Source organism: Apteryx mantelli, chromosome 1 (assembly GCF_036417845.1).
Source record: "Apteryx mantelli isolate bAptMan1 chromosome 1, bAptMan1.hap1, whole genome shotgun sequence".
Classification (NCBI taxonomy): domain Eukaryota; kingdom Metazoa; phylum Chordata; class Aves; order Apterygiformes; family Apterygidae; genus Apteryx; species Apteryx mantelli.
In genome coordinates this window covers 208,825,237-208,851,332 of record NC_089978.1, presented here as the reverse complement: position 1 = coordinate 208,851,332, position 26,096 = coordinate 208,825,237, and the positions used below count along the sequence as shown (strand labels likewise).

General features: G+C 35.1%; 1 protein-coding gene across 1 annotated transcript in view; it reads right to left on the bottom strand.

The window, feature by feature from the left end:
• FBXL13 (F-box and leucine rich repeat protein 13) overlaps window positions 1-26,096 on the bottom strand; it is a 104,897-nt gene that overhangs the window by 67,079 nt on the left and 11,722 nt on the right. Inside the window, 6 exon segments of the mRNA XM_067316775.1 lie at window positions 4,065-4,200; window positions 5,950-6,045; window positions 19,189-19,296; window positions 21,214-21,323; window positions 24,111-24,265; window positions 25,993-26,060. Of these exon segments, the coding sequence (XP_067172876.1) occupies window positions 4,065-4,200; window positions 5,950-6,045; window positions 19,189-19,296; window positions 21,214-21,323; window positions 24,111-24,265; window positions 25,993-26,060 (673 nt within the window).

Genomic DNA, 26,096 nt, shown 5'->3' with positions numbered 1-26,096 from the left:
CCCAGCGAAACAGACCTAAAAACAGCTAACATCATTGCTGTTTTACCATTAACGATAAAAAGAGGTTGCCAAAATCTGTGTAATCTTGGATTTGTCTGGAAAGATGAGGTCAGAACTGTAGTTTGGGGAAGTTAGAGTGGAAAGGTTCATAACATCTGTAGCCTATAACTGAACAGACAATTCAGTGCAGATTGTTAGCTGAAGAAATGCCAAAGGAAGAGAATTCCAATATGATTTTCAACCATCTAAAAATGTTAGAGAAATAGTTTTGCAGCAATTATGAACCATCTACAAGATCTTCAAAGCAATGACACAAGTAGGCTGTATGATCAATATCAATGAGCTTTAAAAAAAGAAATATGTTATTAATTAAATAGCAATTGTATGATGATATTAATGTATTTCATTCTTAAAAGGAATTACTGACTATCGTCAAAGTTAGAAGAATCAGTTTTATATATCAAAGTTTGCTAAACATTTGTGGACAATTGCATGATTCATCACAATTAGTTTAAAAACAATAGCAGTAATTAGGTGAAAATGAAGATAATCTTTGATTTTGAGCCTACTGAAAACATAAATTTTCAAGAAAAATAGAATACACACAGTTTGTAGATACACAGATTGAATTTAGTGTCTTGAATGTATAAAATACATGGAAAAGGATGGCAACCAACAACCTTCGCTGATACTTCTAAGTTAAATTATTTCAACTAGATATGAATCAATTTAAGCCACCTGATAGAAAAGACAGTGATTACATAAAGTTTAATGCTAGAGCAACTCTTCTTACTTCTTGTTAGCTTTGATGAAGGCTGTTTTCAGGCCTTCCATCTTCAAACCTCATCTTGCTTATCTTAGACCATTATAGCTGCAACAAGGCCTGCCTACTGCCTATATATTCATATACAGTTTGCACTGCTTTGTTTCTTTCAGAAGTTATATAGCATGCATCTCAACCAGAGCTATGGCAGCATGAATTCTGATCCTTTTTCTTGGTTTACAGCAGAAAAAAGCTATAGGGGATGGTTTATTTTCTATATATTCCAAACCTCTTTTTCTGACCGACAATCTAGCAATCTTTTAGCTTTTTTCAGAGTAGCAAAAACCATGATTCTCTTTTTGTCCCTAGTTGTCATCTTCCTTCTCTATCCAGCCTCTCATCTTCTCATATCCATATAGCTCCAGTAGAACAACATATAGTTCTCTCTGAATTTGTTCCCCTCCCCACTGAAACTTCCCTACTTACATAACATAGCTATTAACTGACCTTGTAGAAGGCCTGTTTTATAGAGTGGCTTATATTATTTAAGATACATTATTCCAAAAAGAACTGTTCCTTTACTTTCATTCTAAATTAAGGATCGCTATTATGTATATCAGCTCCAAAGAGATTTCATCTAGTCATCAATATATCAGTTGACTTTATTCAAAGTACTAGTAACATTTAATACCTTCTGGATCTATCCAACCTTCAATTTAAAAAAATTGGTGCAATGTACATTATCCTTTTAAAGGATACCCTTTGAACTGTAGCATACAAGCTAGAAGTACTGGTTCCTCAACAGCAGAACATCATTAGAAACATCTCATCCAATACCTCCATGCTTAATAGTGTAGTGGTATATAATAAAGACAAATAGCACGACAAATGTAATGCAATGCAATTTTAGATTTTATACCAACACACACTAGCATGTTTTATTAGCAATAGCACTATGTCTTAAAACAGTAACCAAAGCTTTGCTATTCTTTTAAGGAAAACTTATTTAAAAGGAAAGATTTCTCTGATTTTTTTCTGGTAGACTGACAGGTATTAAAGAATTAAGTGAAGCTAGTAACAATGTTTATAACATTCCCAGAGAAAACAGAAATTATGTATAAAATTAAAAATATATTAAATGTAAACAAAAACTTCTCTGGAAAGAGGAAACACTGGAAAGTGAATATTAGAATGTATATGATTTTAGGACATGTCACAAAATAAACATTACTATGATTTTAGTTCTGTAATCAGTTACATAATGAAAACAAAATTGTGAAAGCATTTAACATTTCTAAGTACAGCCCCCATAAGGAGATGACGTGACTGTGTATGAATCATTTTGGTTTGCTTGCTTTATTATCTGCCAGAGTCCATTATAATATTAAATTAAATTATTTTACTAAATAACTTGCAGGCTGATATAAGTGACAGTGCTATTTTATCCTGTGATTTAAAAGACAAGACCATGCTCAAATATACTTTTTATTCTTGGCCAATTGTGCTTTTCCCTCACCACTCTAGAGAGCAAATTGTTCTCACCCATAATTACACAATCACTTTTGAAAACAAAGCAAAATACACTGAAATTGTTATATGCTACATCAACAATTTCAATTGTGCATTATCTGGTTAAATAATAAATGCATTAAAATCTCAAAACATGAAAATACACTTTTTATTTGGAAAATAAAAACCTTTAAACTCATTTGCATTCGGCTGAAGTGTAGATTAGAAAGGTCAATGGGTTACATTTTCTATTAGAGAAACACTGAAGTAAAGCTGTGCCAGAAATCAAAAATATTTCTTGGAATTTTGCCCAGGTGTAGCAGAAAAAAATTTTCCCGTGAAAACACTACCAAGGTTTTTTAGCACTAGCATGATAAAATGGCTGAATATCAGTTAGGCAACTCCTAATGAATCAAGGGCACTTTGATAGCTAGTACTGAACCTTTAACACTGATCATAAAGGTTTTTTATTTTTCCTGCCCGGTTCTGTGCTTAGTGGTGTGCTAGCTATTCAACTGCTATGGAAAAAGATTACTGAGCTGATACTATTGCAAAATGCAGTCATGCAGGGAATGAACTCCTGATCACATAGTCACGTGTACTCCCACATAAACTGTCAGGAAGGACTAGGATGCTTTTCCCATATCCAGAGGAACTTTGCCTTGGCAGTAGCATCAAACACCTCTTGCACTTTGAGCTAAAATTTGAACGCTATATTTGGACCACTCTGGGATTCTCAGTTATTTTTACCTTTGAAAATTACTTCAAAAGATCCAGAGCAGACAAAATTTGACTAGATCATAAACTCTTAAAAGCATAGTATACATTGGATGTTACACAGCCAGTTCCCCAAAAGACTTTCAGAATTTATTATCTCTAACTGAAATTGTCCAAAGCAGGAACCCTCACTATGCACAATTTCAGTGGTGCTCTCCACCAAGAGCTCTGTAGAAGGGTCCAGAATACTCTGTTAACAGAAGAGGAATTGAAAAAACCAAAGATGGACCAAAATGATCCAAACCTTTTCTTTAAAATTATAATGTTTGAGGTATTTGTCTTTCAAAATTGGCAATACTGCATATAGGCAAATTCACATTTTACAAATCTATTAAGCTAGTCCCTATTCTGCAGACGCTTATTTTATTTCCAAATTAATTGTTCTCCAATGGTTTTTTTCATCGGCAAAAAATATTACTTAAACAGACATCATGCATATTCCTTATTTATTTTGAATGTCTGGGAGGCAAACATTTTCCCAATTATTCTACAAGGTCCTAAGTGTTTATAATTGGATAGTACAGATCTTTATGAATCTGTTTTTCATCTCTTTTTTTTTTTCCAAAAAGTAATTTCTTTGGGGAATCAAGACTTCCCAGGAACCGCATTTCGTGATCTTGACTTTAAGTTGTCACGCAATATCATAGCATTTTACATCTGAGTTTTGGAATAATTATCTCAGTATAGTTGGATTTTGGCATTCTGATACATATAAGCATATGTTCACATTCCAGTCTCATTTGTCATAATGTAGTCACAGCATTTCATATATAATATAAGCTATTTTATGGGATTCTAGCAATGCTCCGTCATATGGATACTGCTGGGCCTACAGACTGCAATGAAAGACAGGGGAAGGCATCTGAAGTAATTTAACAGATCCCATATTCAGATTGCTTAATTATGGCTGGACCTATAGAAAGGAATATAGGGTGCAAAATGGAACAGTAGTTAAGGATACAGTGAAGACAATTTATAGATAGAATTAAAATTAAAAAATATATAGAATACTTACTGATACTTTTAAAGCTAGGCCAGTGAAGAGAATAGCAACCTCGAAGATTCAAACGAAATACATATGGACGCCACTTCTGCAAAATATTTACTACTATTTTGTCCTGAACTTTATGCTTTACTGATGAAAAATTGATCTAAAAATTTAAGCAATTAATATATAATTCAGGTATTAATAAGTAGTACATACAAAATACATAACATTATGAAAATCACTATTAAAATAAGTTCCCTCTAAACACTGAATCACAAAAGTCTGGAAAACACAGAAACATCGTTTCTTTACATACATAAAAATGCTACAGAGCTGACTAACAATACTCATACATAGAGGAAGCATGTGTCTACAGTCTTTATGGAACTGAGACTAGTTTTCACTGCCCATAAATATAACTAGTCAGAAACATCTTCTGCAAAGAAAATTGTCAGACTTGAATTTTTATTTTACTTGTTTCCTTTAAGATGTATAAAATCCTAAAGATGTTAAAGATTTTTTTTCTAGTTAGCACTCTACTGATATATCAAGACGTCAAGAACATACAATCTATCATCTTAGTTTTACTAGAAGATTTTTTTAATGATTTAAGCTGCAGATTGGGGATATCTGATCTCTGCTTAAAAAAATATTTTTTCTAATGTCTATCAAAAGTTCAAGGTTAAGAAATGTTAACAAAAATACTAGAAAATAGTTTTTGCTGGCTGCCTACTAAATGTTTCAAAAAGAGCAGAAAAGCTCTTTCTACTTGGGTTCTGCAGCACTGTGCCCCTTGTCCGTGCAGCACTGCCCCTGCCTGTCCTTCTGTTACCCCTTGCTCCTGGCTCACCTTCCCTTGCACATCTCACAGCAAGTTTCACAGGTCAGGCAGTTCTTGGAGAAAAGAGGATAAATCTCCTTCACCCAAAAAACTTTTAGGTCCAAAAAGGAGATGCCTAACAAACTAGACATCTCCAGAGTTATGCAGAAGATGCACAGGGTTTCTGGATTGTAATTTTAGACCTGAGTGTCTAAAATCTGACTAAATCCTGTTTGACGTGCCCACACACTTTTATAAATCTGACCTTAGTGTTTCTTTGCGCTGCTGACAAATGGCTATATGTGTGGCAATGATACAACAGCAAAAGTAATGGTGCTCAAGGTATCACTGCTAGTGATAGCACCTCAGCACCTAAGGAATGGAAAGCTTTGAGGCAGTCCTTCATAACTGAAACCTCATCAGCACTGCTGAAGGCAATAGCAAGAAGCAGTGTGACTGTGCTTTTAAGTTCAAGGCAAAGACTGGCTATGTCAGGTGTGGCCCTTAAAGCAGACCATGATGGCATGGTCACATAATGTGTACGAGACAGGCAAGTTGAGAGAAATGTGTGTGCCAAGGGCACTTGGGATGTTAGGGTACAAGAAACAATGCAATAACATGGACACTGATAGTGGTCTAGAGGTGAAAGGCCCACACCAACAACTGTAAGACTTCATTAGTACAGAAGTGAGCTGGTTTGCACTACTTGTTCCACCACAGGACTCTCTCTAGAGTAAACAAATATGCTCAGAATATCTGTAACTGAGTTTACATTCTCCTGCCACAGAAGTCATACAGTGCCCTTTCAGACTACAGAGGGAGCCTGAGACACTTCTTGTCTAAATTTAGTGGGCCCAGCCCTAGTGATTGATTCTCTTTCCAGTTACGCTGATTTTATAATGATGTACCACAGACAACTTCATTTGAATTGCTCCTACTTTTATTCATGTGATTGAGTAGAACAGGTCAAATTCTGGGATAAATAATTTGTCCTAGATCCTTAGTATACTTGAAATAACCTACGTCCTTGTTTCACTCTTTTTTTAATGAACAAAATTGAAATAAAATATTGAAAGTGATTATGTTACTTACATCACTCCATAATGAACTGTTCTGAGTTAATAGCATCCAGGTTTGGCTAACCTGAGCACATCTTGCCAGATCAACTAAATTTACATAATGAAAAATCTAGGTTGGAAAAACAGAAATACATGATATTAAAAACTGTTCAGTAAGAGTCACTGCTGCAGTAAACAAGACACATTCATCTATCCTAAAAAACAGAACTATTTTCAAATTAAGATTTCTTTCTTAGGACTTTAATCCACATCTTTTATATCAGAATGTCATTAACATCCTTAACAAAGAAAATTAAAAGATGGCTTTGCTTAAAAGTGTATAAATTCAAGCTGTGATGGAGAAGACAGGGATGAGTTCCAAAACTGGAGATTTTTCATCAGCAGTTCATTTCATCTGTGTTAAGAGAACACTTGTTCAAACACCTCTCCTAAACTTATTTGCGACAATATGATTTGGAACAAACCTTTGTAGATTAAAAATAGAACTTTAAAATTCAACTTTGAATTACCTATTAAGAGAGTTTTTGTAGTTTCTACCTCAGAGTTCTTTTTAATGTAACTAGTATACTTGGTAAATATATATATTAAAGATGGTCTTGTAATATTATGGTAGAAAAAATAAGCTATCCCAATAGTTCATCTCTTGCAGTCAAATATTCCAAAATATACTGCTGTCACTACACATCACTTTGAAAAAGGAAATGATTGTGGCAGCATAGCATTCCAAAAAGATTTTGTTGTGAGAGATAATCTCAGATAAAGCAGTCTGAGACCATAAAAATAAGAGACTGAAAGAACATTTGCCAAGCTTCTTCCATAGCTCCTCTCCTGCCATTTTTATGACCAAGTCTGAAACAGTATTTCTGCTAGTAGAATGCTAACATTTTCCATTTTTCAGCTTAGAAGCTCACTAAAACAAAATAAGGGAAAATACAATAAATGCATTTTTAATACCTTTGCTACATAAGCAAATATGTATTATATTATAACCATCTGAAAATGTAAGATATATTTAAGTCTCAAAGACTAAAGGCATATGCAGAATTTTATTTAAGACAGCAGGATTATTTACAGGCAAAAAAATTCCCATATCCCTAAGCATTTGGAGAACTGAAGTACTATACCATATGCTGAAATATAAAAGTAAATATCTAATACGAACCCCAACACTTAAAAGGTGAAGTTGTAAGAATGAAAAAGAAATCACCTGAAAGAAACACAGTCAATAAAATCCCACTTTTTTCCTAAAGCAACTATTATATAAGCAAAACTTTATGCCTGTAATGTACTTACTTTCATAACTGCACAAGGTATCAATGTATCAATGGCTGACGCCAATATATCTGTTTAAACTTTACACGGTAATTGGCCAAAGCAAAAAATATATAAAAGACTTTCTAATTTTATCCCCTAATATGTCACTGAACATTAAAACTCTTTTTCACATACACGTTCATTCAGTTTAGCAGTTATTAAGATATGTACCTCAATAATACGATGTCAGAGTGAAAACGTACCAAAGACTCACAGTGTTTTACAGAACAGTATTTCCAGATTAGCTATTTAACATTTCATACAATAGCACATAAAATAAAAACTGTTTTTCATTATATCAGTATATGGAGTATGATTTGAAATATTATCCAGAAAAATGAATGCATACCATGTCCAGAGTTCACTCAAACTATACAGATATAAGACAAATCTTGAGTCAAACACAGGCATAAGCATTGTGCTTGGAAGCAATATACATAAAGCCTTTGCAAAAGTAAGGAAGTAATATCAAATTTTGTTTCACCTCTGGTAATCAATGTGGCTAAGAAGTGAAGAAAGAGTGACTGTCAGTGCAAGTGTGGAGTGTGTTGATTACCAAAGTACAGTTTATCTTGGTTATACTGAAATTTATTTTATAATAAATGAGTCACTAAAAAACAGTTAGAATCAAAAGGGGATGATTTAATAAAATGACTTGTTTCAGAAAAGGAAATATTCCTTCCTTAAGAGAATCTTCTATCCTTTCCATACTATATGCAATCCTACTGAAAGGAACAGGATTGAAAAATATACCAGTTGGAGTCCGTTTTTATCACAGAGACTAAGTTCAAAGAAAAGAAATAAACAAAAATATTATGAATGTTCTACCAGCATCTAAAAGCATTTTCTGTTTCAACCTATAAAACCTATTTAAAGGCTATACTTTCTTTATCTAGAAAAGGAAAAAAACAGATAGGAGAATCACTGATAATGTAACTTTCACTGCCAACATTTCATCACATTAATAGTGACAAATTCAAACAATTGGCCTGATCCTCAAAATTTGTTGTCCCACAAATAATCCTTACTCACTAAAGAAGTTCAGTGATATCAACAGAACTGCTGGTATGAGTTTAAAAAAAAAATCCAAATTAATACAGATTTGCAGAATCAAGGTCAAACTGTTTTTTCCAAAATTCTAAGATACCTGCAAAAATGTATTAAAAATGTACTTAATGTTTCCTTCTAATATACACTTAATATCCAAAATATGCAGAATATTTTAAGAAGACTGATTACTAATGTTACTTTATGAAAATACAGTAATGCATTTACAAGACTCGTGTGTATATTAAAATAGCCTAAACCTGCAGATATGTAGGAGTAATTAAATACCACTGTGTAACTTTTAACTATATATTTTTTAATTTTAAGTAATATTAGAGGTTGCTGGGACCATATCCTGATTAGCTCTGGAGTCAGTCCAGTCAGGCTGGAAAGGGGGATTCTGTGAAATATTGAAGATAATTCTGGACCATTTTTCATATGTAAAGATTTCATGCAACATTGTTATTTAATACCATTCTTGGGAAAGTAAATCATACTCTTGCTAGAAAAAAAAATAACATATTTACTGTTGTACTGAACAATAAAACAAATTTGCATTTTCTTAATACAATATACAAATGTATTCATAAGTAAACATTATGTTTGCCCAATTCTCCTATGTATAAATTCCTTCTATTTTGTGCCAAACTACATAGAACAAAATCCCTATTTTCAAGATATTAAGAAGCCATGCCAGATATCCCACATATTGTAAAGAACTTTGGAATAAGTACAAAAAAAGAACACAGGTGCCTGTTCCTCCACTAGATTACAAAACCTTGCATTAGCTGCCTAAGCTCTATATCCAGGGCATGAGGAAAACCAGGTATTTGGGGTTTTAAAAAAATCAAGCACTGAGCAACTTTAAATGACCCAATTGCTGCAGAGAATTTTCTTATATGTCTTCATTCTTTGTAATTTAGATACCTCATTCAGGGCTGCAAAAAGATGTTCCCTTCCTCTGAAAGTCCATATCCCAGAATTCTTCCTGAGGGCAAGCACTTTCCATTCTTTCAGAGAAGTGGCTCAAATCTTTCTCAGTACTCCCATTTTATATAGCAACCCAGTCACTAAAGCATTTCCTGATCTGGATTCCAGGCTTTGGCCTGGATGATTGAGCCTGTAAGTCCTAGGAGGTGTCTCTAACCAAAAGGATAACCAAATAAGGATTGGTTATCTCCTGTCCTATATAAGAATTATCTTTATACAAAAGGAGTTTAATTTTCAGTGGGCCACAGAAGTTGTATAACAGTAAACAGTAAAGTCTGGAAGAATGCACCAACCTGTCAGTGGTATCATGCTCTGTTGCAATCTCATTTTAAAAAGTGATCACAACTCCATTTTATATAGAGCCTAATCTGTCACATGAATTTGATAAACTTTCTCAAAATTTTAAAGTATCAGTGAAAGAGGCTTTAGAATAAATTAAAAAAATGAATACAAGTAAGCAGAACCAGATGATAACCACCAAAAAGCTTTAAAGGAAATAAATTGTGAAATTCTTGAAGAACCGACTGAGGTACATAATCTATTTCTAAATAGGCATGGTATCAGAAGATTGGATGGTGACAAATATGATACCAATTTTATAAAGAATTTCATGTAGGAAGAATTAGAAGAGCTGGAGAACTCATCTTTAGTAAGCCTTACTGAACAAACCCATTGAAACTACAGTAAACAGCAGAAATTAGTAGCTATAGAAATATGCATGTTATACTAGGGAAGAATCAACCCCACTTTTATAGAGGGAAGTAATGCCTCACAAATCAATTACAGTTCTTTGAAGTAAGCAACAAAGCTGATGATACAAGTAATTCTATTTATATGAGATATAAATAAAATCTCTTTAAAAGCTGAGCTTCCACAGGATAAAAAGGAAAGTCGCCTTATTGGCTAGTAAATGATTTAAAGATAAAAAACAAAAGCTACAGATAAATCATCAGTTTTCACAATGGAGGGATATGACCAGTAGTGTTTCACAATAATGTATGCTAATAAATATGTGAACTCTGAAGTGACTAAGTTTGCTGAGGATACAAAATGCTCAGAATAATCAAATTCAAGAGTGTCTTGCAAAGAGTTCCAAGAAGATAGTAGGACACAGAGGGAATGAGACAAAGTGAGAAAAGAAATTCAGTGACAATAAATGCAGAGTAGCACACAGAGCAGAAGACAGCCCTAACTGCAGATACGCAGTGACGGGTTTTAAATCAGCTGTCTCCACACAGTGAAGAGATCTTGGAATTATTACATGTAGTTCTCTGAGAAAGTCATCTCAATGGGCATTGATTCTCAGAACCAAAACAGAATGTTAAGAATTATTAGGAAAGTACTAGAGAACAAAACAGGAAACATCATCTGACACATATACATCTGTGGTGTGCTCCTATCTTCAATGTTTCTATCTTGAACTCCCTATAAACCTCTGGTCACACAGAGAAATAGGAAAAACACAGAAAAGGGGAACAAAGACAATCAGAATAAAGAACAGTTTTTATATAAGGGAAATCATTCAAGATTAGAGCTCTTCAATTCAGAATAGGATGTCAGACAGAAGATACAGGAAGATGCACAAAATTACTGAAATCATGAAAGAAAATTCTTATTTAGAGAAAATTATTATTCAATTCCATTTCTTAACAGGAGAAATACAGGCACCAAAACAACTTAACAGGCTGCAATTTTAAAACAAACCAGGGGAAGCACTTTATCCACACTTTCTCATCCTTTGCCAATTACGAATGGTTGTAAAATAATTAAATAAATTTTTAAAGAAAGGTCCATCAATGGCAATTAAATGTGATGATATGGATGCAACCTTCAGCTCAAGAAATCACTAAACTAAAGCAAGGGTATATGAAAAATAACCACTCTAGAATTACCCTGTTCTCATAGTCTGTTCCTCGGGTATCTTCTGCTGCTTACCATGAGGAACAGGATACCAAGGTTGGTGAGCCAAGGCTGGATCACTACAGTTATCCTCCCTTTGCATACTGAGTGTGTACTGATGACATCTGTCAGTCCGCTCAGGGAAGCATGACACGCTTGCATTTTAACTTCAGAAACTTGACTCATGAGAGAAGTGCCATGCTATTCAGTCTGGAAGATTTTCACGCATACCCAGACACCCAGATCGCTGTAAATGCCTAACTGCACTCTGAACCACTTCAGAATACAACAGGAGGCTCTTGCAGGGCTGGACAACAGGTGACGATTGTGGATCACTACGATCAGACGCTTAGGTGACTCAGTAGTATTCTGCCTAAGCCCTGCCTATAGCGCCTAAATCCTCTGCAACTGCTACATTGCCATGACCTGGTTATTGAGCAAACTCTGGATTTTACAAACACAATATATCTTGTACAAGAGACATTCAATGATGCCCTGAGGAATATCTTGTTTGCACAAACTGATGCAACAAATGGAAATAAAAAAAATGCATTAAAACACCCAAGAATTTACATGTATTTTCCTATGAAAATAAGCCTCACATCACACCACTGAAATTTCCAAATAGCTGTTTCTAATTATGTCTCCTCAAAAGATTAGGCTGCAGAATGTACAAATCTCAACTTCTTGCCAAGCAAACGAAGAAAGTAATTGCATGGTAGGACTTTGCACAGAGATCCTGGCAGGAACACCATGGAGACATTAATGTTAACTTTTGCCACTTAAATCACATATAAAATTTATCTGAAGGGAAATGGTGGAATCCTGTGTAATTCCCTAATCCAATACATTATTAATTTAATGGAGGGAAAATGTATTTTAAACACAGTTCTTTTAGGCTGCTGTTATATATCATCTGTCCAAAATAATCAAAAAAGTAGATTTTTCTGGCTGTATGTTTTTATTCTGGAATCCTGGGATTTTATTACAGCTATATTAATTTTAAAGATATTTAGCTGGTTCATAATGCAGTTAGGCACTTACAAAGATTTTTGAAAGCACATAAACGTGTAACCCCTTTTCAATAACAAATGCCTTCTATGAAAGCCCCATCATTTCAAAGACTTGCATCCCACGATGATTATAGTTGGATCCATCACAGGCTTACCTAACTGAAAGTCTGACTGATTTGGACATTTAGACTACTTCTTTAACTTCAAAACTTAATCTATCTTAAAATTCTAAGGAATTTTGATGTAGATCACAAAAAGTATTTGAAGAAATGGAACTATATGTTTTGTTAGAATGAGAACAAAGATATAGGATGTATTATTATTATTCATCGATAAGACCTAGTTTCTTGGTAGAAGAAAAAAAGCAAGGATTTTGATTTGTCACTCTCTTGCTAACAGCCCTCTGAATTTTCAGATCTGAAATGGCCTGTTGTAACGTTAATTTCATGTAAGATCCAGATCAAGACCAGGCAGCCAGCTTGAGAGCAGCGCAGCCACTTGCCGTCAACAACACTTTAGGGTACTATGGTGCTGCTGACTTTTATAGGAAACTGTATCAAAAAAAGGTGAAATTTAAAAGCAAATGATTTACAGCAGGCCCTGAAGACAGACCTTATCCCAGCAGTAAATATAAACTGACAGATATTTTTTGCATGGGAACAGAACAAAAAGCTACAATAAATGATAACATAATAACAGGGATATTTATCAAAACAAATACCCTTGATTTAGAAAGGAACCAGTGCCAAATGTCCTCCACAGGGCTACAGACAATAAAATCTCATTACCATAAGTTCCACAGCTTTGAGAAGTCCAGGCACGCTTTATTTGCCACAGTCTGTGAATGTTCAAAGTAAACACAAATTCTACAGAAGCTACTAAAGAGAAACAAGAAAATAGAAACAGCTTTACCTGCAGAAGGATCTGACACTCTTCGTATAAATTAAAATCACTGAGACCCTAAAGTCAAGATTCACGCACTATAGAAGACCTTGGCTCAATTTCCTCCGTTGCTCCTGCTTTCTAGGAAGACATCCTGACCAAAGACCAGAGGCCTGGCGGAGACAGCACCCACTAACAATCTCCTGTTGAAGATGTTGCACTGTAACTACCAAAAAGCAAACACAAAGGTTGATGGAGGCAAGAAAACAAAGAAAGAGCGACCGGCCTTTCTGCAGCACATGGTTAGACACCTACCTATTGGGAAGCTCTAGATTCTTGCCAGTAGAGAAGAGCTTCTTCTGTACTTACAGTACTGAGCAAAATAGTGAAAGCTCAAGGAAAAGAAACTAATGTTTAGGAAACTTCTAATAAAGGAGAGTACCTTAACTACTACCAGGTGACAGACACCCAGATTTGCATTTCTTTCTGGATCAAGGGAGCCATATTTTTTTTAATACAAAATTGAAGCATTTTGAATAGAAGGATTCAGGTATTCTTGCTCTATAGCAACAGTTCTCAAGTTTTCTGGATAACTCCCTTCTTTTCTGTAATAATTTTTGTTCCCTCTGCACTTTACACATAAATAAAGCCACAATTTTTGGCTTGCCCCACGGACCCACACCCCCAGCTTCCAGCCCACGTATGTAACAACTTGTATCATTTATCCCACATACATAAAAAATATTTGCAAAAATACTTTAGTCTCAGCGTAATCTCTCTGTATATCCTAAAAAAACCCTCCAGAAGGCACACTCCAATCCTGCTCACTTCCAAGCCACTTCCACATACATCTACCAGGAATGCTCCCAAAATCTCTGTATTCCTGGTGTCCTCTTTTTGTTGATCCCATTCCTTAATCCTCTGTTTACAGCAAAATTAACTAAGAGAATCAGCTCCCATCCTCTGCAGCCCAACACCTTTTGGGCTACCTCCATAGGAAAAATACAGCACAGCTGTGCCTTCCTGCAGCGAAGTGACCACAGGACACCTCACTACAGCTCACTTCGGCTCATCGCTGCACATGAGAAAAAGAGACAGGAGGAAGCAAACACTGTCTAGCACACCAGCTGGTTAACACAAAAAACTTGTTCTTGCCTGGGCTACGGTCTTCATCTATATCTCACCTCACTATCTATGCCCTCACTATCCAAAGTAAATGTTAATTTGCTCATTCTGATTGGGAAGACAGAATTTTTGAGGAAGGGGAACAGAGAAGAAAGGTAAGACAAGAGGTAGGAGCATGGACTGGATGACATTTTGGAGAAGATTCTTTCTCTTCTGGGATGCATGTTCCTTTTCCAGTTACACTTTGAAGAACGCCAGCAGCTGCCGCACTCAGTATACCCTAAAACTGCCTAGAGATGCACAGGCTAGACAGGCAAAGAATGGTTTCATCCATGGATCCCAATAAGCTTAAGCTTGAGACAGGCCCTGGGACTCACTGAACACTTTAAACCAGCAGAATCTGGAACTGCTGCCATAAGAGGGTGATCTACTCTTGCTTCTCCATTTCCCCACCACTTATTTCCCACGTCCTTTGTACCCAGACAAGTATTTGTGCACCACACAGTGACTTGGATTGAGGAATTGATCCAACTGTCAAATAATTCAGTAAAACAAGAAAGTGGCTATTTTTCAGATAGATCTGTTCCTTGATCTGGTTCACTACAAAGTCACAAAAATTACTATTAGGAACACAAAGGGGAGGATGGTGCTGGGGCAAGAAAAGAGCAAATGGTGAAGGATGGGACAGTCTCCTTTAAATCGTATGAGTGGGTCCAAGAGCCTTAGCAAAACTTCAAGTTCTGAGGAACTTTAATACTGAAAACTTTTGCATTTGCAGGGTTAAGTGATACTGAACCATATTTTTAAGGATCTTTATTTTAGATCTTGGTGCTTAACTCCTGCCTAAGTTCATTTCAGGTTTTTGTATCCTTTAGTGAATTGGAGCATAGTTTCCTTCCAGAAGGAATAAATATTGCATTACATAATAGCTTTTTATTTTCCAGTGCTGTAAAGAAGAGCAAATTATAAGAACATAAGAACACAGGACTGAATTAAACACCGTATTTCAAAATTAATTACTATATACAAATAAGAATAGAAAAATACATTTTGTTCAGTTCATTGAACAGGCATGTATTACATACAGGAAAACATGAAAAGGTGTAGAAAAACTGGTCTGCATGTCTTGTCTTTAGGAACACAAAACTATATAAGTACACTGCTTAGATTTAGGAGGTTTACATTTCTTTACCTTTACCTGTGTGCTCAGTCACAAAAAAAATTTGAGATAATAATGCAGATTCCTGAATGGACATCCTGCTAGTTAAAGAACTTTTAAATTTATCAGATGATTTATTTGCAAATACTCAGAAAATGTTATCCTTATTTACTAATTGTTTTCTGAAAATCTGAGAGATATCGATCACTCTCTAGTGAAAAATCCAGCATCACCTTTACTACAATGCTCTTTTGGCTAATAATCTTTAATGAATTCATCTTATCCATTGTTGAAGTTGTTTTTTTGTTTTCTTTCATCTCATGTTGCTTCTACTGCATTAATATAATTGTTCCTAATTTCTTTTATGGGATATGATTTCCTTAGCTCTAGCTTTTGGATTTTAGATATACAGGACATGTAAATACTATGTAAAATAATGATAAACAAAAATAAGTCCTCTTCCTACAATGACATATTTATATATGGATCACAGAAATAAGGCTTGAAAATTGTGTGGATTGCGCAATTTTCTCTTTTTTTAATTTTCCAGTCTATTATTTCTTCAGCAAAAACAGTACAATTCTCACATTCTACTTCATTCTCCTCACAATAACACACAAAAATACACATTGTGATGGGACTAGTATCAGGGCTGGCAAACTACCTTATATTTCAGCTCCAGACCTCAGAGTTGTAATTGCTCTAGAAATGGAAGACATCAGTGTTTTCTGCTAAGCCACTAAAGTAGATCTTGCCAGGATATTTGATTTATATAGGCTATAAATTTCATTTTATATATAAACAAAACAGAAAATTATACAATGGATTTTTACAGCTGCTGTGTAGCCATAATCAAAAAGTATGGCTACATATCTCACAAGAGCTGCTGTTCCTTTTGGTATGTTATACCAAGATTCTGCTTTTCTTGTACGTAGACTTTATTGAGGTCTGATTCTCTGTGGCAACAGCACCCATGAATGATAAAGCAGCCTTAACCACTCCTCTATTCCCTTCTCAAATATTGAGGAATCCCAGAAAAATAAGTTTCCAGTACAAAAAAAGGATAGATCATCCTCTCAAAAGAACCACAGATAAGATAAACAGCTGTTCTTTCTTGTTTGAGATATTAATCACAATGATTTCACTCCTAGGATGGGACACAATTCACAGATTAAAACAGCTAAACCAAGGTGCTTATTTGCAGATCCCCCCTACAGCTACATTTGGTCAGGCAATGAGCTCTCAGCTCTCATACAGAATCCTGTATTTTGAGATCTGAACTGAGTGGTCTTAATCTACAAGCTGAGTCTCACACTTCTTGGCAGAAGATGATCTATGTATTTGGAAATTAAGAATCCTATATACACAAATAATAAATTTGATAGAAAAACCATACAAGGTAGGCATCCAATCCAAAAGCTTCTATCAAAAAATATGTGGAGTAGAGACTTTATAGGTACCCAACACATTTTTGTAACAGAGACAATTCTCACACAAATAATTATAGAAGAGTAAGTGCCAATGTATGTTAGTAAACCTAACCTGGCCAACTCATAATATATCCAATATAGTTGTAAATAACTTTAAGTAAGTCATAACTGTGATATTAAGGTTGCCCTGAGAAAAGTACCTTTGAATCAAAATGGGAGTGCCTTAGGAGAACAGCAATCAAATATATAGCTATCCCAAGAAACTACGTCGCCTCAGGAGAAATTACCCAGGTTAAAATTAAGGTAACATTTCTCCAGCTAGAAAGAGGACATTCCTGGTCATAATTATCATAATTATCTCTGTCCCAAACAATCTAGACATCTTCCTACAAGTAACTGTAAAGTTTTGTTCTTCCTCCATGTGTAAAGTTTGGATTCTCCCTGGATGGGTGAACTTCAGATGAACACATTGGTTTACGTGTAACTTTTGAACAATGTAGGCTAGAAATGGGGCTGTGGCCTCAAAAAAGGGTAATCTCTGAGGACAGCCTAAAACACCATATATTGAGCTGATGAACCAGATGTCAAAAACACAGGACTCATGGATTAACACAAAAGAAACAGATTTCTCCCAAACTGGAAAAAGGCAATGATATTGTCAATATTGTACATTTTGAAACTAACAGAAAGACTACATTATTTCATGGTTTTTAATGAAGAAAGGATGCTAGTATGCATCATAGACCTTCCGAAAACTTGAACAATTATGTATAGGTATGACAAGTTTGGTATGTATGGATATATGCAAGCTGTCTAGGTCTTCAAGGGTGATTCTTTCATACTGAGGGGACTCAGGTGTTCAGCTGTGACGCACCGGGAAAGTCCAAAAAACACTCATAATATGGTACTGTCTTATTAGGGATGAGAACATTAGGAGGTGGCAGTGTAGATCTAATTTCATTCATTCTGCTACTCATACAGTAACCAAATCTCTCCCTCTGTTTTACTGGTGTTCACACTTCTATAGGGGGGAACACAGCCCTTGGAGTGCACAGTTTTTGAAGAAGAGATTCATACTAGAGATTATTCCTTAATTAGTAACAAAGTCTTAGTAATTACAGGTATGAGTATTACCATTACCAAGTTCAGCCCATAACTGAATCATTTAATAGTAGAAATTCTTTCCTACTAAATTAGCCAGTATTAAGAAAATAGCACAGACTAAGCCCCAAGGATGCATCTAGCCAAAATAAACCAATCTCGCATTCATGAAGACCATATGCACCACCAGTGGAATCCATATGGATGACATAAACAATTAAAGTCGATCTGATAAGGTCTATAAACTATGGCCAAGATTTAGCAGAAGCTTACAGATTCAAGATTTCTGTGACTTCAGTGGCATTATGTACATGCTTAAAATTAAATATATGCATTTGGTTTTAGGCTTCATAGGATAAAATTGAGTTTTGAATACACTATAGTCCATAATATTTAAAAGAAAAGTGTATCATGTTTTTCTTAAATGCCATTTTCACATTTTTGTGATTTTAAATTAGTGGAGATGCAAGAAATTAAAGGTTGTAAGTAAGACGTTAAAGATCAAAACATTTTAGCAGTATTTCCAATGTATCCTTCAATGGCAATTATTTCCAGTAATGGGCCTTAGTTAAACTGGGCTTTACAACTGAAGGCTCCATGACCATTAGTTAATAAGCATGTCCTTTTCCTTAAATGTTACCACAAATTAAGCTCTACCGATTATGCAGATTTTTACCAACCTGTACGCGAAGACTCCTATTTGGCCAGAGCATCTTACTTCTGGGTAGAACTACCTTCTTTTCTACAAGTTAGCTTATCAAAAAGTTTTCACTCTTTAAAGCTATAGTAGATTCTTTATCCCTAGTCTTGCTTTCTGGGCTAGCAGCTTTTACTGTCTTCCTGAGTGGCATAATCTCTGTACAGTCTTCTCTATCTCTGAGAAAATAAACTGCTGTCACTGCTGGGGCTTAGCTTATGGTCTTCTATCTGCTGCAAGCAAGTCCATTTACTTCTCTCAGGAGTTCCAAGCTGTACCTATCCTACAGATTTCCTGATTTCATGTTCTCCCTTTCTGATTCTACCTTTTCTCTTTCGGTCTTAGCTCAGAGAAACTTCTCGATGTCAGGATGAGGCATGCAGAATATGATAATACGATCAGCTGCCACCGAAGAAAGGAATAACATTACTATACTTCAAAGGATCCACCTGTCCCAAAGTGCAGCAGCCAGAACAACATAAACAAGAACCTTCCTTTCCATTGCACAGACACAGCTTTTGAAGCAAAACATAATATATACTGTATAGTAAATATACATAATAAAATATTAATTATTTTTAGAATATCAACAAACCTGTAATAAGGCTTTTTCTGGTAAATTGGATGTTTTACATTTAACAGATTCATAAGAAAGATCTTCATTTGAACCAAAACAGCCTTCCTGACCTTTCTTTACCAAACTCTGAAAAAAAGATGGCACAAGAGAAATACAATTTTATCTTAATCGCAAGTTCAAACTTTTAAATACTTTTAAATGTTCAGAAATATTATCAAAAAAGGAAGTTAAATTTGCTAAATTTAACTACATATTTTCAAGCTCCCATATAGTTACACATCTGTGAACATTTGTAACTGCTGTTACCAAGGATAATTATAGTTTTAGGGTCCATCTCATGATTTTGAATTGCAGCAACACAATATAGAAGCATAGGAGACAATCTACACTTCCAAACTAAAACACTCTGTACACTGATTTGTGCACATTGTATGACAGAAACATACTGTTAGAGAATAGAAAGGAGAAAATATGGAGGAAAGGAAAAAATTAGTAAAGAAAATGGGAAGGAAGAAGACAATGGGTGGGAGAGACAGAAAGAATAGAACAAATGGAGATAATGAGCTTTAGATTATAATTTGCCATTCTGAAAAATTCATTTGCCCGTTAGCAGCAATATGAGTCCTTCTGGCCCATTAGGTTTACTTCCTATCATCATCATTATTGGCCTAATAATGCTTTTTAAAGCCAATTAGAGTGTCATCTCAGATGCCCTGGAGTATCCAAGACTCCCACAGAAGACTGGCAGTTATGACACAGGACTTGCAGATAATTCTTGCACTTCTTGAGCATTGGCTCAAGAACTGATGGAGGCCTGCCTGGTCTGGCCTTTCCTTATCCTGGGGCATATCAAATTACACCAAGTGCCTATGTTTAGGTAATTTAATTGCACCCAAAATGCCTGCAAAAGTGCATACTAATCAAAAAATGTGAAGAGATTCAGCTATATTTTTTTGTTATATGCATTCTAATCTAACTACAGAAGTCAAACCAGTCCTTATAACTGCTATTAAGAATGGAAAGAATTTCAAGAATATTATTTCTTAAGAATGCCCTGCTGTCCTCCAGAAGCAGGACATCTTTTGTTAACCCAGTTCACTCAGACTAACATTTTAGATGTTTTAAAATACCAGCAAGAAAACAGACTAAGGAAAAGGTATGGGAGGGACAAGAAAGAAAACATTACAAGTTAGAGTCAACCAAATAATTTTAGGGACTAGTGAAGAAGCAGGATTGATGATAGGTTTACTCCGGGAAGGATGTGACAACTGGTGCTTGGCAGCCAGCAAAGGATTAATTGTGCATAGGTGGTTTTCATTCCGACCAACCACCCTACAGTAGGGGAAGCAAAAGGAGCCAAACACTGGGAGAGCTTTAGCTGCGTGAGTGTGATTTTTGCAACCCCCATGTTATCAGTTCCCACATGGTATCTCCTTAGCATCCCACCAAGCTGCAGCATGGTTTTCCTTTTCCTGGAGAAACCTTCCCAGAAAATACAAGAGCCTTATTTCCCACGGTGAGGCCAGATATGACTGCTGGGAGATGGGGCGTATGTGGTCCAGAAGTGCACATGCAGCTGTATGCACTGCAAACTCACAGGTGATGTACCCCCCCCCCATTTTGTCTACCTCATACTTTTTGGGAGGGGATGGAGCTACTTCCCCTCACTCTGCAGGGATCTACACCTTTTAGATTCTGCTAGCTGGGGTCTAGAGGCATCATCATTATTAGCCATCTCAAATGGGAGATGGACATCAGCCACACGATCCAAGCTAGATAAATTGCTTATAATATATGGTAACACTCAACACTTTTTGCTGCTTAAGATATGACCAAGCTTTTACTCATAAATTGGCCTCTAGATCACACACATAGGCAATGGTCTACTTCCATAACACTGTAAGCACTAAACAGTAGTATTCGCAGTAGTACAGTAAAATGCTTCATTTAATATTGATAGAGCTGTTTTTCCATAACAGTTGGAATTTATGGAGGTAATCTTTAATCACTGAGTTTACTATATTAGAAGTATATATTGCATACCTCAAAATAGGCTTTTGTTTTCAAAGAACTGCAGGCCTCGGCATGCCAAGCTTTTAAGACAGCATTTAAAGATATTTTATTAAAGATCTGTTGTAGTCTCTTTGTTGCCACTGAAAAACATATTTAATGATAAACAATTTGGGGACCATAATCAAGAACAAGTGTGTCATTTAAATGCCTTAGATGATGATTGTTTACCAAATTACTTTTCAATAAAGTAGCTTTTCGGTTCATTTTTTGTAAGGATATAAATAACAACTTTTTGTAATAGATATAATTAAAAACTTTACAATAGGATTCCAAGTCAGAAAGCAAAGCATAAATAGGATGTAATTGCATTTTATTAGAGTTCCATATAAGACATTATTGATCTACAGCTTGATTTACCAAAGCCAGTAATTTCATAGGACTTGAAGCTGCAAAATATATACAGACCTAAGTGAAATAACATATAACTTCATAAATTTAAAAATGTTTTGGATGGCATAGAAGGGAGCACATTCCTACCATTTGTAGATGCCACCTGGACTGGAGAGGGAAAAAACTGTGAGCAATTCACAGGACAAAATTCAAAATGGTCTTGACAAAGTGGAGAGGGAGTTAAAAGTCATAAAAGTAAATTTAGTAAAGACAAGTGCTACATGTTACACTTAAGTGTTAAATGTACAAAAAAGCATACAGGATATTTGGCAGCAGTACAGCAGATAAAGATTTGGGGTTATGAAAGACCACAAGCTCATTATGAATTAATACAAACTAAAAAACATGATTTTTGAGGGAAGATTGAAGGAATTGAGTGTTTTTTAGTCTGGGTGCAAAGAGTGTGCATGTGGAATACTGTAACTGTCCTTCTATACATAAAAGGTGTTACAAAGGCAATGGAAATAAAATGTTCTTCACAGCCATTCAAGGAAAGACAAGAGGAAATCATTACAATTTTCTGAAATAAAGCTTAAGTCATCATTCAAAATTACTTTTTCTTTGTTAATCTTGTAAAAAACTACAACAAGCTACAAAGAGAACTCAGAGACTCTTACTGGAGATTTTTAAGAACAAACAGCTGCTTGAGTAATTAGTTCTACATAATCCTGTGTCATGGACCAGGGCTAAGCTCGACAAATGTGGCATGAAGTCTTCTTCTTCAAAAACAATGATTAAAATGTAAATTTTGAAATTTTAAATGTACACTATAGCATCACTTAACATAGCTATTATTTTTAACAAAAAGGTGTCTTGAAATTCAACTGAAATAAACTAAATTTATATCTGTTTGTGAAAAAACAGCAGTGTATCTCAAATCCAGCAAAAAATGCAATTTTGATAGTATATTCCTAAATTTGTTTTCTGTTATCTTAGCCATGTTTAAATGCTACATGTTCCAGGGAACATATTGTATGATATTACTTAATTACACACTTCAGTAAGTGTACACTTTACACTTTAATTATACACTTTAATAACTTTCTATGCTACACTACTCAATAAGGTACAGAAACTGGAAAGATTTGCAGGGCAAATGACTACAAAATACCATCAATTTTTTGTTGTCCAAAAGACCCAAGGGAGGCAGGCAAAATTTCCCAGGATTGGATGGGAGGGCCAAACTACGTTCTACATGAACACGGTCTGATTTTAATTAGTCAGGATCTAATACCACACTGGTGGCAAAACTAGTTTAGAAATTCCCAGCCCATTTAATCCTTTCTCACAACACACTGTTCACTCCTGTACTTTTGCCACAGATCACTCCTTCCTTGGTTGTGCCCCCAGCACAGGTAGTTCTATTATAAGCAGATTGCAAAAGTGATCAGATTTTATTCAAGAAAAAAGACCAACACTTTTTTTAACTGTAAATCATTCCAGTACCCTAGTTTACAGTGCAATCCCACAAACAGTTATAATGGTACAAGTGAAGAGTCAAAAAACTGAGGAACAGAGCCAGGAATGCCTGAATAGAGTTTCTTCGTATGCCAGCTTTGTCATGGAAGAAAATACATTGTGCAATTATGCCCACCAGATGTCTCCAGATGACTCCAGATGCTTCTGTGGACTTAAGATTAACAAAAGTTGCCTTTGCTGAAAGCACTATTTAGAAGAGAATGAAAAAGAAATAGAAAAGAAGAGAAAGGCTCTGAAAACTGCTTAGGGAAGTTTGACAACAGTTTGGGGTTCCTGCTCTGTGAGAGCTGTTGATTCACACATAACCCTATGAGATCAAGTCCATAGCTACATGTAGTGCTTTTGCCCCATTCTGTACTTCTAAAGAGCTTCTGTATGACTGAGTGAAGTCAGGTTAATAGAGTCTATGTTCACAGTTCCTTCTGCGTGGAGACATTCAAAAAACCCCATACTGGCGGGATCTGTGGAACACAGAAAGTGTCAGGCAGAGTGAACAAAGCATTTTTTGTTCTGTCTTTTTTTTTTGATTAATATATTTTGATTCTCACTCCTTCCCCACCTCCTATCAAGCATTCATTCCCTCTAACAGAAGCCAAGACTCTGACTCTTGTGACCCCTCCTGCTTTCCCCCAATCACTGTGCTCTTCACCTCCCAGAAGAACATATCGACCCACTTCACCCTGTACTTCTTACACAGACTCCACTTCCCTAACAACTCCCAAGCCTGCTTTGCATCAGCTCCGTTCCTAAATCTTCAGGGGAGAGTACCAGCACTATCCTAGCAAAGCACTACAGGGAACCACTGCCTCTCACAGGATTAAGCTGCTGGTCAACCAATGGCATCCTGCAATACAGCACAGCAAAAAGAGAGACCGAAAGTTTAAAAGCAAGACATATTGTTGGGCCATTTTTTTTTTTCTGAAAAAAGCATATTTCATATTCAATTAATACAGCATAACATGTAATTTTGTCTTAGAAAAACAGCTATGAAGACTTACATGTCTTTTTTTCTTTGTGAATCTGTGCCCAGATGTTCCACTTCTGAATAATAACTCTTATTATTCGGAATTTATAATGGACTACTGCTAGAGCCATCTTCTGCTCTGTCTTTTTTCTTTTGTTCTTTCTCAGTAGATGATATTTTATCCATCCTCTGAATTTTAAAATACAACATACAATTTAGTATGGCTCCCAACCTGAATGAAGTAAAATCCGTAAAACTCTTCAATCTGCTATGAAACACAAAGCAGTCAAGTTTATCAGTATAAACTTCTGAATTGATGTTTGTTATTTATAACTTAAACAAAATACATATTAGTAACATTTTTCAGTAATAATTCACTTTGCTCATTTTCTACTTTTTCTTAATATTCTACATTATTGATCAATAAAACACCTGCATGTTTCCACAATCACATATTCCTGCTGCTGTTGGATATATTTTATCATATGGAACCATAATTATAGAACTTTTAAGTATTTATGCAAAATAATTTAACAGTGCTAGATGTATGCATTTGCTTAACTGTTTCCTTGAACTGGGACTAAAAGTGCTATTTAAATTTTCTTGGCAATACAAGTAAAAATTAAAGTAATAGAATAAAAACTCAGTATTTTTAACAATTTTAACTTCCAGTAAAAACTCTATTTCTCTTCTGTGCTAAATGATGAGAAGTAATCAGATCCTGAACAAAAATGTATTTCAAATGAATCATATGTTGCTGATGCATTAAAATACAGTATGTCTCCAAATCTGATTAGCTGGAAAGACTACCAAACGAATGCGACTTTACAAGACTACTTTCATGTGTCAAAATGTCTCTCATTTGGGAGTAAAAAAGGATTCCATTTAATATATTTGGAAGCAATTATGAGTGGAACACTCTATTGTTCCAATCCAACTTCTGTTATAATTAAACATAACTGTTAGCTCAGACAATCTTCAAAAAGCTGCTGCAAAGGAAAAGCAAAAATCTTCCATGTCCCTAGCGTATAAGACAAATAGAAAAAAAAAGGCATTTTGTACCAAGGAAGATTCAGGTATTAGGAAAAACATTTCTAGTAGAAAGGACTATGAATCACTGGAATAAACAGCCTGCAGAGATTGTTGTGTCTCCAGCACTTCTCTGATATCACTAAAATCAAGCTTGACAAATATTCACTACGGATGACCTAGGTATAGTCTGCAACATCTTGACCTCCCTTCCAACCCTATGATTCTGTGATTCTTAGTAAGGATTTACACTAGTGTTTCTAACAGAGTTGTACATCAGATATAATGAGTACTGTATGCTTTTCAAAACAAAATAGTATTGCTAAATCTCTAATCTGATCTCTCCTAAAAGGAGGCCCATTAAATTTTTATTCAATTTTATAACAAAGAAATTAGTGGGTAAGTTTATTTGTGACAACCATTTTTTTAAACATATCTAATAATCTTCCCATTATAGAGGAGAAATGTTGGACTACAGAAAGCACAAATTACTTACTTTCAAGCACAAAGAAAATTGAAGAAAAAACAGAAGAGAACCCAGATCTTTCACTTTCATACCCAAACTTTAGTGGGTCTCAAATTATCCTTTAATTCTTGGGTTTATTATTATATTCCTTGCAAATAGATCTAATCAAAGTACAGAAACGTCAACTGAATTTGTTCAGGCCTGGAGCAGGCAGAAATTCTGAATTAACTAGTTTTAACGTAAAGTAAGATTGCTAAAGTAAGGTAAAAACAGATAATCTAATTTTCTAATCTCTCTTATTATGTTGTTCAATGAAAATGAAAACCTCTTTTTACCTACCAAAGGAATGACATAATTATTCCTTTCTTAAAGGATGTTCCCTAAGATGTTCCTGAGATATATTTAAAATGCATATACTTACTGAAAATATAACTTCATTAAGTTTCTTCTGTAGAAGTCCAATGCTTTGGCACATAATTCTGTAGTCATCTAAGCAAATTATTCATGGCATTAGTACACAAAGCA